The 16,219-nt window shown below is 34.6% G+C and overlaps 1 protein-coding gene across 1 annotated transcript in view; it reads right to left on the bottom strand.

Annotated features, from left to right (window-relative positions):
- Positions 1 to 16,219, bottom strand: part of LOC109826814 — a 19,703-nt gene that overhangs the window by 1,605 nt on the left and 1,879 nt on the right. The window contains exons 3-14 of the mRNA XM_020393835.1: positions 11,377 to 11,463; positions 9,584 to 9,687; positions 9,327 to 9,377; positions 7,721 to 7,892; positions 7,286 to 7,606; positions 4,429 to 4,632; positions 3,800 to 4,288; positions 3,502 to 3,714; positions 1,762 to 1,950; positions 774 to 946; positions 246 to 398; positions 89 to 170 (exon numbers count right to left, since the gene is read on the bottom strand). Of these exons, the coding sequence (XP_020249424.1) occupies positions 89 to 170; positions 246 to 398; positions 774 to 946; positions 1,762 to 1,950; positions 3,502 to 3,714; positions 3,800 to 4,288; positions 4,429 to 4,632; positions 7,286 to 7,606; positions 7,721 to 7,892; positions 9,327 to 9,377; positions 9,584 to 9,687; positions 11,377 to 11,463 (2,238 nt within the window). The remainder of the gene's footprint in view (positions 1 to 88; positions 171 to 245; positions 399 to 773; positions 947 to 1,761; positions 1,951 to 3,501; positions 3,715 to 3,799; positions 4,289 to 4,428; positions 4,633 to 7,285; positions 7,607 to 7,720; positions 7,893 to 9,326; positions 9,378 to 9,583; positions 9,688 to 11,376; positions 11,464 to 16,219) is intronic.

Raw genomic sequence — 16,219 nt, 5'->3', positions numbered from 1 at the left:
CCCCCCCCCCCACCCCAACACAAAAAAAACCAAAAATAAAAGCCTATTGGCAAATGGGAGACCAACAAGCTGGGATAAGTTAGCTTACCTCTAGTTCTGAAGATCCAAGAATACACGGAGCAGCGCCGATGTTTTTCTGATTTAAACTATCTATCGAGTCCACGAACATTCTGCAATTACGTAGAATAAAATGTCAATTAAGCTACTTTGCCACATGATATTTGATGCACATGCAAAAATATTACCTTGAAAACATCACGAATTCTAGAAAAGAGGGTGTCGGCATCACCCAGCTGTGGAGAGTAGACCACTTATGACCATCATTGGGCATTGGAGGCAAAGCAGACATGTTCTCTGGTAGACCATACATCGATCTGAATGCAGCCTCAAACACAGTCCTGAAACAAACCAATGAAGGTTAGTAAAGTTTGCTTAATGTCTGTAAAAAGTAGAGTTGTTAGGGAAACTGAATACATGCTCATGGAGTAGGAAGTACAGTATCTAGTGCAGCACATATATAAACGCACACGACTCCCATATCGAGACACCATATCTATTCTATGAGGGTCTTAAACAGTTTGACCCACCCTTTCCCAAATTTAACACATCATGAAAAACTAAAATGTTGATGTCTTCACGAGAACAACTCAAGAATTTATTTAGGGAAAATTGCAGAATGTTGGAGGTACATTTGCCAAAATCAAGAAAATACAATTTTACATAAATTTGAGGAAATAGCAAACCTAACTGTTAAGGAGAATTTGAAAGCATACCTGCAATTCCCAGCATTTAAGATGTCACACACTGTCCAAAAGTCAAATCCGTCATTTTCTCCCACAGCCTTTTTGTTCATCTTCATTGGCGTCCAGAAGTAAATCACATCTCCTTCAGATTTTTCTTGTGCAGTTCGTTCCAGAACTTCTTCAGCATTAACAGATAAAGATACCTGTAAAGCACACAAATAAGCAACTGCATCCTCCAGCAACCACTTGACACATTCAAATATAGGAGAAAAACTATTTGGATTAAAGTTCATTTTTCTTCTTTTACAAATTAATAATTTTCGAAGAATAAAAAATCACACCCCTTAATAATTGATTTTCGCTGAACTTTCTGTAATCAGGAGAATCAATTGGGCATAACCATAAACTAAGCTTCTCCTGGGTTTCTAGAAAAAATTTCAGTACATACAATAGGTAAAATGAGCTGTCAGTTTAAAAATAAATAAACGAGTACATGAGAAAATGAGGGTTGGTGTCCCTCCCTGCTTTCAAATTGTCTGTTGCTGAGTGGCCATCCAGCCCCTCAGCTTTAAAAAAACATTTAAGTCCTCATCCTGTTCTAATATGAGAAAACAAAACCTGCTACTGATGTTGATATCTTTCTCCTAAACATCAAAGAGAACAAAACCTGGATATCAAACATGTAAGCTTGGTTTCAGCAATTGCATTGGATAAATAGGTACGAACAAAAGGAAAACTAGACAATTTTTTTTATTTTTGTATCCATTTGGCCATTGGCGGTGTTCACCATTTTCGGATTCAGAGAATGCAACTTTATGGTGATGGAACTTTTCTCAGGAAGGCAAAGACATAACACACTAAATTGAAGGAAGAAATATTCATAGTTTACTTTAAAATATTACTTTAAAATAAGAAAATATCAGTCAGATAAGGATAAGCTACTGTTACCAGATCAGGAGATAGCTTCGCTGCTGTAGTAAACTGCAGAGCATGTTCCAGAGAAGATTATAATTCTTACCTTCCTTCCTGCAGCACGCCATGACTGGAATCCAATCCAAGGCATATTGTGAATGCTATCCACCTTATTTGCAATTGCAAACATGGCGCCGAAGTCACAAAGAAGATCTCCATAATATGCATTATTCAAGATTGGAAGCCTACCAACTGCGTCAATGTCATCTGATCTTGGCCTTTGAGCTCTTTTGGACTGAAGAGGTTAAAACATTCAATGGAGCGATGTAATTAGGGAACTTTAAAACTTCATTAATCAAATTAAAAATAGTTCCACAAAACTGTCAAAGTATTCAGTATTAAACACAAATGTATATGACAGCAGTTTGAAGCTTCATAAGGACTTCAGAGTAGACCTATGTGGCACTAGTAGGAATTTAACCAGAAGAGTTGATATAATAAGATCCCAGTAGAGCAATTTAGAAACATATATTACTGCAGAGACATGTATTCAGGAGGTTCTTTTACATTAACAAACATGCATGAAAATGTGCACTTCCCGATACACGAAATTTCTTTACATGTGTGCACAGGAAAATGCACATGCGCAAGTACACACACTGAAATGCACATAGTGTTGGTGATGATTATTACTGAGGCATAAATGTTGTCTATTTGATGCAGAGAGTCTAAGAGTCTAGAATTAGTTACATTTATATATATCTACTGCCATTTTCCTATGATTCCTAAAAAAATTTATCTATGATGTGCCATGATGTCAGGTAATATAATGGGTCATGTAAAGGAAAATAATATTCCTTTACATAAGCATGTATATGTATGGAGTGCACATGAAGAACATTGATAACCCTATGCTTGTGTAGTATAGTATCTCTGTGAAGCAAGTCGTATTGAGAGTTGCATGTAGTGGTAAAGCATGAATTTTACACTCCAACAAAAGAACAAGTTTGAATGGCACAGCTGGGTTGAGCTATACATCTCATTTCGAGCAAGTGGAACTTAGATCCGCATGGAGAACATCTAAGCATTTTGACTTGACCCGACCTGACTAGGAAGCCTAGAGTGTGGGAATTGAGCAAGTGGGACTCAAACTAGGACTGCGCTAGTCTAACCCAAGGGTAGTTCAGACTGAGATGGTTGGCCCATGAAAAGTTCAAGTACTTTAAAGGACTTGGTCAAGGGGCCAATAGATGACATTCTTGAGAGTTGTCTTATTTCATCCAAGGAATGAAATAGCTCTCTTGTTGCTATAAAAAGAGTTTGCTATAATAAACCCCTTCTCTAAGCACATGCATGAACAATTCATAGGGATCAATCATAAAGAAGTCATTGATCAGCTAATTAATTGTTCCTTTTCCTTCTTACTTGCTCTTGTTTCAAGGGGGAAGTTCTACCGGTGTTGTGAATAACAAGGGGATAGTTTTCAAGGCATCTCCCATTGTTAAGACATTGAAGACCTCGAAGCCAACGAGATTCATTTACTATTCCCAACCGATCGATAGATACCATAACAGGTATAAGGAGCTAAAATCTTATGTATATTTCATAGATGCTGCACACACAGTATCTGATGTAAATTACAACATGACATGAATTACAGGACATTTTTAGAGTATAAAGAGGTGTACACACCATGAAGTAAAAAAGTAGTCAGAGAAAGAAATAATCAAGCAATAAAAAAGATAGCATAACTCTTAAATGATCTATGGAATTTGTTATGAAAAAAGAACATGCAACGAACAGCATAACAGTTAAATATACGAATCACAGAAAAGAGGAACCATACAAGACTTATCCCACGATATAGAGAGCCATGCTGTAAAAATGGCCATGCTCCTCGTCCACTGTAAATCTCATAGATGCACAATTGAAGACCAATTTTTTCTAATTCAGCTTCATCACGTTCGTTTTTGTCAAATTTTGTATCTTTATCAGCTTTTCGGGCATCATTATACACAGTATTCCAATCTCCCAAATATCTTGGCGTCCTTTCTGCAATCTAGTAGTCAACAGGAAAGCCTTTTCTGTAAATATATATGACTAGTCAAGTTCATTTTAAGGACTAAACAAAGAAAGCAGCATACCTCTTCCCTCTCTCGCCTGTCAGCATCTTCCAGAATTTCCATTTCAGCAATGATATCCCAATCTAACTGGGTAGGGAAGTCTTCTGCTGAAGAGTTGCCTATCTGGGCAGTTTTTTTTACATGAAATTTACCAGCCGCCTGTTCCTCCAAAGAAACAATAGTGTCCTCGAAACCCTTGTCTTGGACAGAAATATTGGTTTGTGTGTCTTCGATGTCAAGTAAGTCCCATGCCCAGGTGTTTTGCTTAATATGAGAAACTAGAAGAGGAAGCATCGCATCTGAAGGAAATTGTACCAAGTTCTCAAGAAGCTTCGCATAATCAGCAACACAGTCTGATGCTAAAATATTCTTGGAGAGTCTTTTCCCAGAAGAAGCAACTGAATGTGCTAAAGCAGAGAGCTTATTATCTTCTATCAGAAGTGAGAAAGCTTTCACCAATGTGCCCAGGTTATGTGGATCAAAAATTACCCCATTGACCTGATCTACAACCTGTAGGTGTCGATGTAATTATGGTAAGGAAAAACATCTAACTAAGACAAAAAAAAGAACAAAAATGCATATACAGAGAGGTCTTTTTTTTGGAGGTTTGGGGAAAGGGGAAAGTAAGCTGATTCAGAAGTTAAGCTTACATATTTTGTTATAATCTGCAAACTGGGAACAATTATGGGAATTTCGAATGACATTGCCCGCACTAATAGTGGAGGGAAACCCTGTTCCTCCTGGAAGGAGCCATAGAGAACTAAATCAGCCATCAAAAGTACTCTGTTCACATCGCCATCTGCTCCATAGTGCTTTACAAAATCAACTGGCAATCCCATACGAGAAGCAAGTTCCTGGACCAAGCATGTAACATATGACTTAACTCCAAAACTAGCAAAATCATGCTTGAAAAACTGATAATATCATCATTGGAATAAGATATCCAGGATCTAAAAAATTAACCAACTTATAAATTGAAATGCCGAATAATTTTACAAGAATGAGAGCAAAATGTACATGGAAGAAGAAGAAGAAGAACATCAACAACAAAAATGTGTTACAATCACTTCATTACAAGGAGGTGATGGGAAAAGTAAAGTGATTAAGCGGTTGACAACTACATGACCACATGAGGAGCTCCACTCACAAACAAATAGAACATCATTTGCAAAAACAATTAAACCCATTTCCTGTAAACCCAAAAATCTTACTAAGCTGAAATAACCCAAAAAAATGTTATTACGTAGAATCCTACTGTATTATATGGCTATTGAGTTTGGCATCGAAAGGCCAATGGAACATAGGTTCACTTTGGCTCATTCATTTCTCTGTCATGCTGCTATCTAATATCATTGCTATAAAATTGGCTATGAAACCTGATTAAACCCCAAATTTCAACACTTTGGCCTCCAGAATAAAAATTACCCTTAAATCAAAAGTAGAGGATTTGGATTTATAGTGTTAGAAAGCTTAGTAATCCATAATAAGAAGTGGGTTAGCAAGATAATAACTGAGGAAAATGGTTCTTACAGCAAATCGGACCTTGAATTTGAGCTGCACTAGTAATAATTGGGACCACTGTGACCCAAAAAATTAATCATGTGACCTTATTCCAATAATATATTAAACACCCATATTCCCCTATGTTTCCTAAATAGAACTTAACCTCAGCTCAAATCATCTCTTACCTCTACTGCTTTTAACCGGATATAATATACAAACTGAACAAACACTCATCTTGGTTCACTGCTGATGAACTTGACTTGAAGCATTCCTCAATTCTGTACTCTTCTTTATCTTCGAAGGCATGTCGACCTTGCCTTGTTCTCCATCTTATCTCTCTATTGGACTCAGACTAACCTTTGTGATAACCTTGTATACTGACTCCAGCTTATTCGAAAACCAGAGAACTACCTTTGATGTTAGCTGATTGTACTCACTTAATGTCTATAACTCATCTCAAATTAATTGTAGCATTACCAAGTCATAGAATTTCTTATGCATGTCACCCTTGCTATTTATGATTAACCTTGCCCAGATCTTCATATTGAACTTGCTATACAGATGGAGCTCTAGCCCACTAAAGCACTAATACCACATTGAGAGCGTTTTAACCAAAAAGATTATTCTATTAGGTTTTGGATCCTAGTCACAGATTCATAGATCAAATATTCATATTCCTGTCCTTTTCATGGGAGGCGAAAACTTGGCTCCATTCATGCTTTAACTTGGGCACTTTTAACCAGTGCAAGCAATATGGTGAGTTTATGAAAAAAAATGTATTAGAAAGGAAGGAGTTCAAACTAAAAGAAGTGAAGAGCGACTTGGAAACCTAAAAAAGTTAGCAGAATCAAATAATGTTCTACAATTATTCTCAGGTAACACAACGTGTAAAAAAAAAGGTTTAATTTCAAATGGCAAGGTTTCTCTACCCCCGTCACTTAAGGATAGGATGCTACATCATAAGATTACAATATAACTAAAAGAACTTAAACCACTCTATCTTGTCTTAGGACAAAATTTTTTTTCACATGATACTATGATCCTAAGTGTGCACTCATAAGAAATTCCTGGTGTATATATCGAGGTAGAATAAGGGGAATCAATTGAGAGGTTTGGACATATGCGACATAGGCAATTTAAATGTGAGACAGTATTAGTGAAGCAATGAAGAACAGAGCTAGGTCAGACTAACAGGGCATAGATGGAGGGGAAGGAAGGATATAATAATTGTTAATTTAATTGAAGAAATGAAAGCAAACAGAATTGAATGAAAGAAAAAGATTCATGTGGCTGATGCTACTGATTCAATAATTTGGAAAGGAAAATGACTCTCTGACTTGTAAAGGGGTACATTGATAAATTAAGTGTAATAAGGAATCATATTTAGTCCCTTGACCCGTTTAACCCCTTGACTGTGCAGAGTTCCGTTCAAGTTGAATGTTCTCCACTAAAAGATTGCACTCGATTAATTCACGTCGAATGCAGTGAACAATCAAAGATAAGTAGAACTACAGCATTCAAAGTTCATTGATGAGCGCAAGTGGGCAAGATTAAGTCATAAGAAAATGGAAATGAAGTTTGTACTGCTGTATATCCAAAACTACACTACTAGACCCCCATCAATAGTCAAAGAATTGGATAATTATTTAAAAAAGAAAAATCCCGTCTTACTTCCAAGAAGAGAAGTATATCCAGTGACAAATTACAGATTATTTTGACTGAGTTTAGGTGCAGGCAGCCCTTGCATAAGCTAGGATGAATGATGAATAAGCAATACTTTAGCAGGTGATCTTTTCCAGGATAAACTAAACCTAAATGAACTTAAAAGTATCTATCTATCTATCTATCTATCTATCTATCTATCTATCTATAATTTCCAGTTAGATTCTACATACTTTACTGAAAAGAAAATATACATCACAAGTATATAGACCATTTTAGCAATTCTGAATTAGGCTGATGCTAATAATGGTACACAGCATAGCATGTTCATGCAATCGGTACCTGAAAAGCATAGTCATGGGCAGGTATGGTATCCCCACATAAGAAAACAAACTTAAAAGTTCCTCTCCGCCCTTCTATTCTTTTAATTTTCTTAATCTCTGGTATCATGGCGTTCATGATAGCTGCATATTCCCATGCCAATTCATCATAGAAAAAGTTGCTCCCAATAACTAACATTATAAAGTCATCATCGTTAAACCCGTTATCTTTCCGTAATCCGCTTCGAGAATGGGATGCAGTGTAAGTCTCAGCAGCCCAGGTGTTGACTGGAGATTCAGGAATAACATAGAAGTTTCCAGTATCAAGTGAACCATACATCATCTGACAGGGAGAAGGAAAAAAGAGAAAACAATTAGAAGGTATACCTGTGAAATTGGGTCAATCAAAGAAGCAACTATAACTGCAACAATATTAAATTAAAGGGCGGGTTCCTACTGGAAGGGAGAAATCTGGAAACACCACAACATCAGCCCTTCTAAAACTGGTTTTCCAAATCGTGATAAGGTCATCCCACTCATTTGTTTCATACATTGGAAGGCGCCTCCCAAGGATGTCTTCATGAATAAGCCACACAAGTGGTACAGAATCGAATGGATGTTCCATAAAGCTGCACACAGTTTACTGTCACTGACCATACAACTAAGCAGTTTAATGAGTAAATGCTCGCAAAGCCACAGTTCTAGTATGTAGTAGAAGATGCTTAAGTAACAGATCAGATTCAGACTATTAATCAACAGATAAACATGAGTAGATAATATGCATATAAATTTGGTATGTTTTCATCTTAAGATTTTAAGATGATTTAGTTGTGCATAGAGAACAAGTACTTCATGAAGTTTATCATTGGATTGCTTGTCACAACAGGAGAACAAATAAGACATGACAAGTCAATGCGCAAGCCCACAGAGCAAAGTTTACAAGTACAATAATTTCTTGTTCTTAATCGTATGAGCTGCAGAGAAGCTAAATGAACTCACAGGTGACTGCAACAACAAAAATCTAGAACTGCAAACGGTCTTAGACAAGGATTTTGCCTACAAATCCTTCCTTCAAGAGAGAAATGTGCGCATTTGTACAGGCATGTGCGCCTGTGCATATCTTACTTGCTCAATTCACATGAAAGATTAAGCAGCAATGCTAACTATGAAGACACCCCAATAACTATTTTAATACAAATTTTATTTACCATACAGGTGGAATACAAAAACATAAAATGACTTAAATCAATAGTACATAAAAGGGAATCAAAATAGCTGGACCGTGCCACAAGGAAAACTCACAAGCTACAGTTAACAATGTACCTAACACAGAAGACATGATTTACATAAGCTGAAGGTGTCTGAGTGATTGGTCTGCATGCCTTTCCTTTTTTTTGTTTTTCCTTTTCTATTATTGTGTCCTAATAACTAGCATAGAAGATTTGTTACAACAAACAAGCATGATGCCTATACAATACCTTAGGCTGATGACTCAAACATTTTTCCCGCATGACATAAAACACTATAACAACAAGAAAGCCTTCATCCAAACTTTTTGGTTGAAGTTGTGTGGCGTGAAATGTTAGGGTACATAAAAGAGAAAAATCAATAGAGTTGAAGATAACCACGCATGTCTGAGATAGAGGGAAAAAATTATGACAATAAATTTAAAATTTTAGTAAAAGTAATTCAAGTTGGATGTGAGAAGTTGCATGTAGAATTAAACAACTGCAAATGCTAGTTATAAAACTTAAAATCTAAACCAAACAAGTGCAATTGTTGTTTCATAACGGTTGCAATGCTTCAATTGCATGCAAGTGAAAGTTGGAATGCGACTGCAGTTGCAAGCCATCAAACGCCTTCTAATTATGAAAGATAGGAAACTTACGGTTCGAGTGGATTTTTTACCAGTTTTGAAGGTTAATTTACATCTTTAAACATGCTTCGCATGATATGATTAGTATCTTTAAACATCATCTACTTCATGATCATAAGGTATAAAAAGACGATTCAAAAAGCTTGTGACAAAAATAAACTTTACATAGAAACTAGTATATCCTTACCTTGAAATGACGCTTTTGGCTTCAAGAGAACTTAGGATAACAGCTTCATAACTGTGCCAAACAAATCATATACATGTTCATCAGAGGTACCATCATGACCAAACTCATAGAAACATAATTTCTTATAACATATCAGCAACATTGCACAAAAAATTTAAATTGAAAAAATGCATGCTATTCAGCTTTTGCCGCATTAAGAACATTGAATATATTTATACTCTCTAAAATGGAAAGTAAATAACTATATTGATGCTTACATTGACCAATCAATGGTACTATAACTGTCAGAGGGCACAACTGATACTTGAGAACCAGCATGCTCCCACGAAGAATGAGCTTCTCCGTCCTCTAATGCATAAACCTATTAATAGTCAAACTGGAGAAAATTAAACTATGAATCAAACTCCTTAAGAATGACCAACTATTATAGAGTACTAGAAAAAACTTCAAATATAAAAAAATGCAATGCTTCATCAATGAACTAAAGCTGAAATCACAAATATAAAATCATTAACAAATGATCGTCTATTGGTTTCCTCCATTAGAATGCTATAATTCAACTTATACGACAAGCAATCAATCTGCTCCACGACACATGCTTTTATTAAACTAATTTGGCAGGCTTTGGCATACCAGAGACAAGAAAGAAAAAGTGAGAACAGCAGCAAATGATTCCTAAAGAAATATAAAGAGACGGATTCACAACTTTGATCCCTGAAAATCAATTAAATCTAAAATACCAACCAGCACCGTGCCAATAAACCGTGGAAAGAGCTATATGCCTATATCCGAAAACATTAAACAAATGTTCCAGAAAGTGGTATCTATATTTTTCAATCATGAATGCCTGGAAATTCAATGAGAAGTCACTAGATATTATAAAGTAGAAGAACTAAAGGAAATCAAGTTTTATAATAAATGTCCACCTTGAACAAAGTCATCCTCAACAACCCAGGATTATAGGCATTGAAGTTAATGCTTAAACATCTTGAGTTCGAAGTTTAGCAATAGAATGTGACACTTCTAAAACTTTTATTCTTCCATTACGACTTACACAAAATCCTTCAAACAATTCGCATTAGAAAACACAAAAAAAGGGCCCTGACTGGAGTCACTATGAATTTATTCCATCTCCAGTTAAAAGCCTTGAGTCTCATTCATGGGTTCTGCGAATAAAAGGACACTCTTCTGAATTAAGTAATGTGTGATTATGTATGTGCATATGTTATTTGTAATTTTGTATATACACACAGGTTAAACCAATGCGTGCATACACATCTGATTTTGTGTATGCATGTGTCTGTAAAGACAGTGATGGAGATGGAATAGATCTCTCAAATGCACTAACGACTCTGTTTGCCTATCACTATATCCAAAGATGTACACTCTCCTTACTAGACAGGCTGTGCAATCGAATTCAAAAGCATCTCGCCAAGCACTTGTCATTGTTGTCAAAACACCTAAGACCTTAAATGAATAAGATGCTTTTCCATATCCAAGAGATATGTTATCGAACACTGCAATCTCACAGACATTAGAACAACTTTTCGTTATTGAATACATCAACAATTCTTCATACACTACCATCAAGTTCTTGTAGCAGTTTGAGGACCTATTACAGACACCTGGAATGCCAATTCAGCTCTAGAGTGTATCGTGATGCAATCGCCCGCTATTTACCGTTAGGGCGCGCTATTGGCCGCTTTTGCGAACGAAAAGCGCATATTTTGCAATATGTCACCGCTATTAGGCGATAGCGTAGAGAGAAGGGACCGCTAACGCTATTAGCGCAGCTATTGTGGAGCTATTTATCGCTATTTATAACAGTGGTATCATCCTAAAGAACAATGACTTTCATGTCTTATTTACATAAATTAAATGGTAAGAATTAACACAGTAATGTCTTCCTTTGAAGCTAAATGCTTAAGAAGAGTCGTAGTTGAAAAATTATGAATATTCTATGAAAAATACAGCAGCTTATGTAGGAGGAATAAGTTAAATGCTAAATTCTACACCATATAAAGATGCAAGATGTGTTGAATTTACTTACCGTTGATGTGTATCCCAGCTCAATAAGTCCTCTCACAATTGTTAAGAGCATTAAAGATTGCGAATCTTTATTCATATTCCCCAAAACCTGGGTTACAAAAAAAGTCATTATAAAAAAAGAGCTGAAATAAATTTCATATGACACAACACAAAACAAAAAACAGAGCCTGCTTATGATGAAATAATAGAAATGCTTTATGTTACATTTGATTATAACATAATATTTCGGCCATCATTTACTCATTTTAAATAATAACTCATAAACATAAAGCTTCCTGAAATTTGCATTTATGCTGATCTGATTCTATGCAAAACATTCTAGCAGTTAATAACATGTCAAGTTATGATAAATATCTTTTACAATTATAAACTTACATTGTTACAGTTTCTAAAGGTCAAACAGATTTCATGGGTTCTGCATACAAAAGGACACTCTTCCGAACAAAGTGATGTGTGGTTTATGTATGTGCATATGTTATATGTATATACACATAGGTTAGACCCATACTTGAATACGTATCTTATTATGTATATGCATGGGTAATGTGTCTGTAAAGAGAGTGATGGAGATAGAATGGATCTCTTAAATGCACTAACTACTGTGTTTGCCTATCACTATATCCGAAGAAGTCATCTCTTCTTACCAAACAGGCCATGCATTCAAATTCAAAAGCACCTCCCCGAGCACTAGACAAAGCACCTAAGACCTCAAATGAATAAGATGCTTGTACATATCCAAGAGATCTGTTATTAAACACTACAATCTCACCAACATATGAGCTGTTATTGAATACATCAACAGTTCTTCATTATATGTTCCGCTGCCATCAAGTTCTTGTAGCAATTTGAGGACTCCTCGCAGACACTTGGAATACCAATTCAGCTCTAGAGTGTATTGTTTTAAAGAACAATGACTATCATGTCCTTTTTACATAATTAAAATGGTAAGAATTAACACAGTAATGCCTGCCTTTGAAGATAAATGCTTAAGCACAAGTTGTTGTTAAAAAGTTATGAATATTCTATGAAAACATACAGCAGGCTACGTACGAAGAATAGCTTAAATGCTAAATTCTACACCATATAAAGATTCAAGATGCTGATTCGTACCATTTTATAGACTGCACTTTCACTTTAACTTTCATAAAAAACAAACCACTCCCTTAACTGACCTCCAAACTCTTTACAAACAAATCATCAAATCTTGTAAGTTTTCCCAATGAGTAATGAAAGTTCTTAAAACTGCAATTGCTGTAAATCATCAAAAACTTAAGCTTCATGGTCTCAAATCTAATCCTATTATAAAAGTTTGTTGGTATGTTAAAATATTTCTTCCAAAAATATCCTCCAACAAACATACATGTCTCCATAAAACACATACATACATACATAAACCTTACCCATTCAAATCATACACATCATACATATACATACATAAATACACACACTATACCTCTTCATATTCTTTTTCATAACCCCCTCTTATTAAATCACATTAATTTAAAGTTTTAGACTATAGTATAACTATTATATAATATATTAATTGAAAAATATTGTATTATGTAGTTTGACAAATGCATGCTTATTTTTTTAGCATTTGAATTATATAATATATATTTTAGAAAAGCATTATATAATGTGGTTTGATATGTACATACTTATTTTATTTATCATTTCAATCTTAATCTTTTTTAGCTACTGGAAAAGATCCTCAAAAGTTAGAGCATGTTTCTTTTATTGTAACTAAATCTTATTTTGTTCATATTCCATACTATAGTTGGATATATGCTTGTACTATATCTAGCATTTTGAATCTCAATTAATAGTATGTCATTAATTAAGCACATTGAGCATTTGAATGTGAAGACAAAAATCTTGGCCGTTTCAACTCATTTAGGCATTTTCATTATGAATTATAATTAGGCGTTCAATAATGGAAGTATTATTAGGTGTTTTCATTAAGGAAAAATCAGTTATGAAATCAAATACAATATACATCAATTCTCTACACTTGAATCTTATTAAAAACAAAGAAGAAGAGATAACATAGCAAGGACAAGAAAAGAAAGGAAGCAATGCTTCAAAAAGGTTAGTAAAATATGTATATTTTGAAATAATTAAAAAAATCATACCATAAATTGAGATTTTATTTCAATTACTCATTCTTTTCAAATAGAAGAAGCAATCCACATTAATCTTTGTTGAAGAGAAATCTTGATTTCAAATGATTAATTGATGTATGCAGGTAAGTTTTCTCCTCTCTTATTTCTTAATAATTTTGGATTGTTCGAAATTGAAGGTTAATGATAATTTTTGTTGTTCTTCAATTTTGGATTGTAATAAGAAGTTAATTAAGGTCTAATACTTGGCCCAAGATTGAGGATATGAAGAAAAAAAGGATTTATATGAGATGGAAAGAAAAAAAAAACTGTAATCTGCTTTTAGTTTTATGAAATTTATATATATTGCATCTATAAATCCAAACATCAGGAAATTTTGTTATTCTCCCAAATGTTAGAACTGCGATGTCTTAATACTTGAACTGATTGTTTGATGACCTAAATAAATAGTTTCAACTGCTATTATGTGCCTCGTGAGATTGAGTAATGCATGTGAGTTAATTTTTTTTGGATTTAACTTGCTTTTGTTATTCTTTATTTCTTAATATTTGAATTAAATTATAATTTAATTCAATTTTTTCTATATTCTTATGAAAATATAAAAAAATGCATGTAAAAGATCTCATTCTTTAGACAATATTTTAGACATACACAAAAAACAAAAAGTATCTTCCCTTAGATTTCTTTTAAGACTCTTAGATAGAAGAGGGAAAGCAAGATTAAGAATTAGTAATTAATGTGGATTTTATAAACATAACATTATATTCAATATCATTAATCAGTGTATTTTTCATTCATGTATAATATTTTTCTCTTTTTGCGAAAGAAATGATTAAAAAGATGAAATAGGAAAATTATATCACAACAAGCTCATGAAAGATTTGTAAAAAGTTATTTTTTAATGCACATAACATTATATTCAATATCATTAATTCTTGTAGCTAAAGAGCAGTAACTGCAGTAAATAAAAGGAATAAGAGAAGAGGTTTGATTTCAAAATAATGGTTAGCTCTCTAAATCCCACAAAATTATTTTGCATACCAAAAATAGAGTTTTACATTAAATATATTTTTCAAGGAATTTATTGCTTAACCTTTACTTTTAAATTAAATATGAAAATAGATAACCATACTAGTATCAATGAAAATTGTGAATCTAGTGCCCAGGATTAGCTAGAGAATCCTAAGTTAAGATATACATGCATCAACTTATGTTAGTTAGCTAGAGTTTCTTGAAGTGAATCAAGATTGGCCACACATTTCAATCAAGAATTCAAGAAATCTCAAAGCAAATATGCACAAAGTACCAAGGCCAATCTTGAATGTTGAACCCTAACTCTCTCTCACCTTGAATCTTATTTTATCCAGTCTCCTCCAATCCTCCTCCCACCTCCTCATCAGATCCATCAGTCTGAACATCACCGAGGTCCCCAGCGGCGGATTCTGTCTCGCCGGAACCTGCACTGACCCTGATTCCTCAACGTGTTTTAGGCGAATAAGACGATGATGAAGATGTAAGAGTTGCTCGCCTCCGCCTGAGGTTCCTCCGAGCTGCCGGTGATCGATTATAGTGTCTCCTCATAATCTTGATCTCATTAGCTTCTCCTTTTCCTTCAAACTAATTTCGCTTGTTCTTCTCATTAACTTTTTTTTAACAGATTTTTATGTATTTAACACCCACTTAAAAACTAAATAAAGCCTAGGCAGTGCTAGGCATTGTGTACCCTGCCTAGCTCTTCCTAAAATCACTATTTGTGATACACTCATCAATGTACATCTCTAGTTTAGCATCTCACAATTGAAGCATATTATCAATGCTTGTCTGTATTGCCTCAAAAACCTAATCTAGTCAGTATTTGCAGCTTGCTGTTGAGGCATCTACATCAAGCACTTCTCTGCAATATTCAATGTTCTTTGTTGGCTCAGTGCTGAAGTGTCCTCCATTCACTTCTTCTTCCTTCTAACTTCCTTAATTGAACTTCCATCCTAAATGTTCTACTAGTTTTGTGCTTATCTAAGATATTATTTGTTAAAAGATCAGAACACAAGATAATGTCAACATGTAATGGCCAATACTGCTCCAGAGTTTGATTGGTCCTTTGACATCTCAGACCACCAACATGCTACTTGCGGCGTGAAGTCCATGATATGTCACGTGCAAAGTAAAATGAATCCGTCTTTCCATTAAGGGCAAAGTGCAACATTTCATTTGTTACTTTTATCTCCCAGCTTTGCCATGACCATGTAAATTTCTTATTTTACAGGCATATCTTTCAGCACTGATCACCCTTATATGTATACACATATTAGCATACTTTTGCACATTATATTATGTCATTCTTGATTGTTTCCATAGCGGTATCCAACATTCAATACCTAAAGTTTAGTAACAAATGGAGCATTTAAAAAGAAACTTCACCAAAACTTTTCTAAAAGGATCCTGCACTGTTCACATAGCTTGCAAAATTATAAATTCCATTAAAGAAAGTAAAGTATTCAACAAAGAATTCTCAGAATTCAATAATTCTACTAATGAGCACACCAAAATTGAACAGCATTCACAGTATCTTCAAGATCAAAAGTTAGCTAATACTAGTGCACAAGATCTTGAAGTTAGCTATAACATCTCAGTTCGAACAACAGCAATGAAGAATCGGCACACACATCCTCATCAACAAATTCAAGAAAAATCTCAAGAACAGAAACGCGCAAACTCACCAGAGCC

Source organism: Asparagus officinalis, chromosome 10, assembly GCF_001876935.1.
Source record: "Asparagus officinalis chromosome 10, Aspof.V1, whole genome shotgun sequence".
NCBI classification, from domain to species: domain Eukaryota; kingdom Viridiplantae; phylum Streptophyta; class Magnoliopsida; order Asparagales; family Asparagaceae; genus Asparagus; species Asparagus officinalis.
This window is presented reverse-complemented; position numbering and strand designations above follow the sequence as displayed.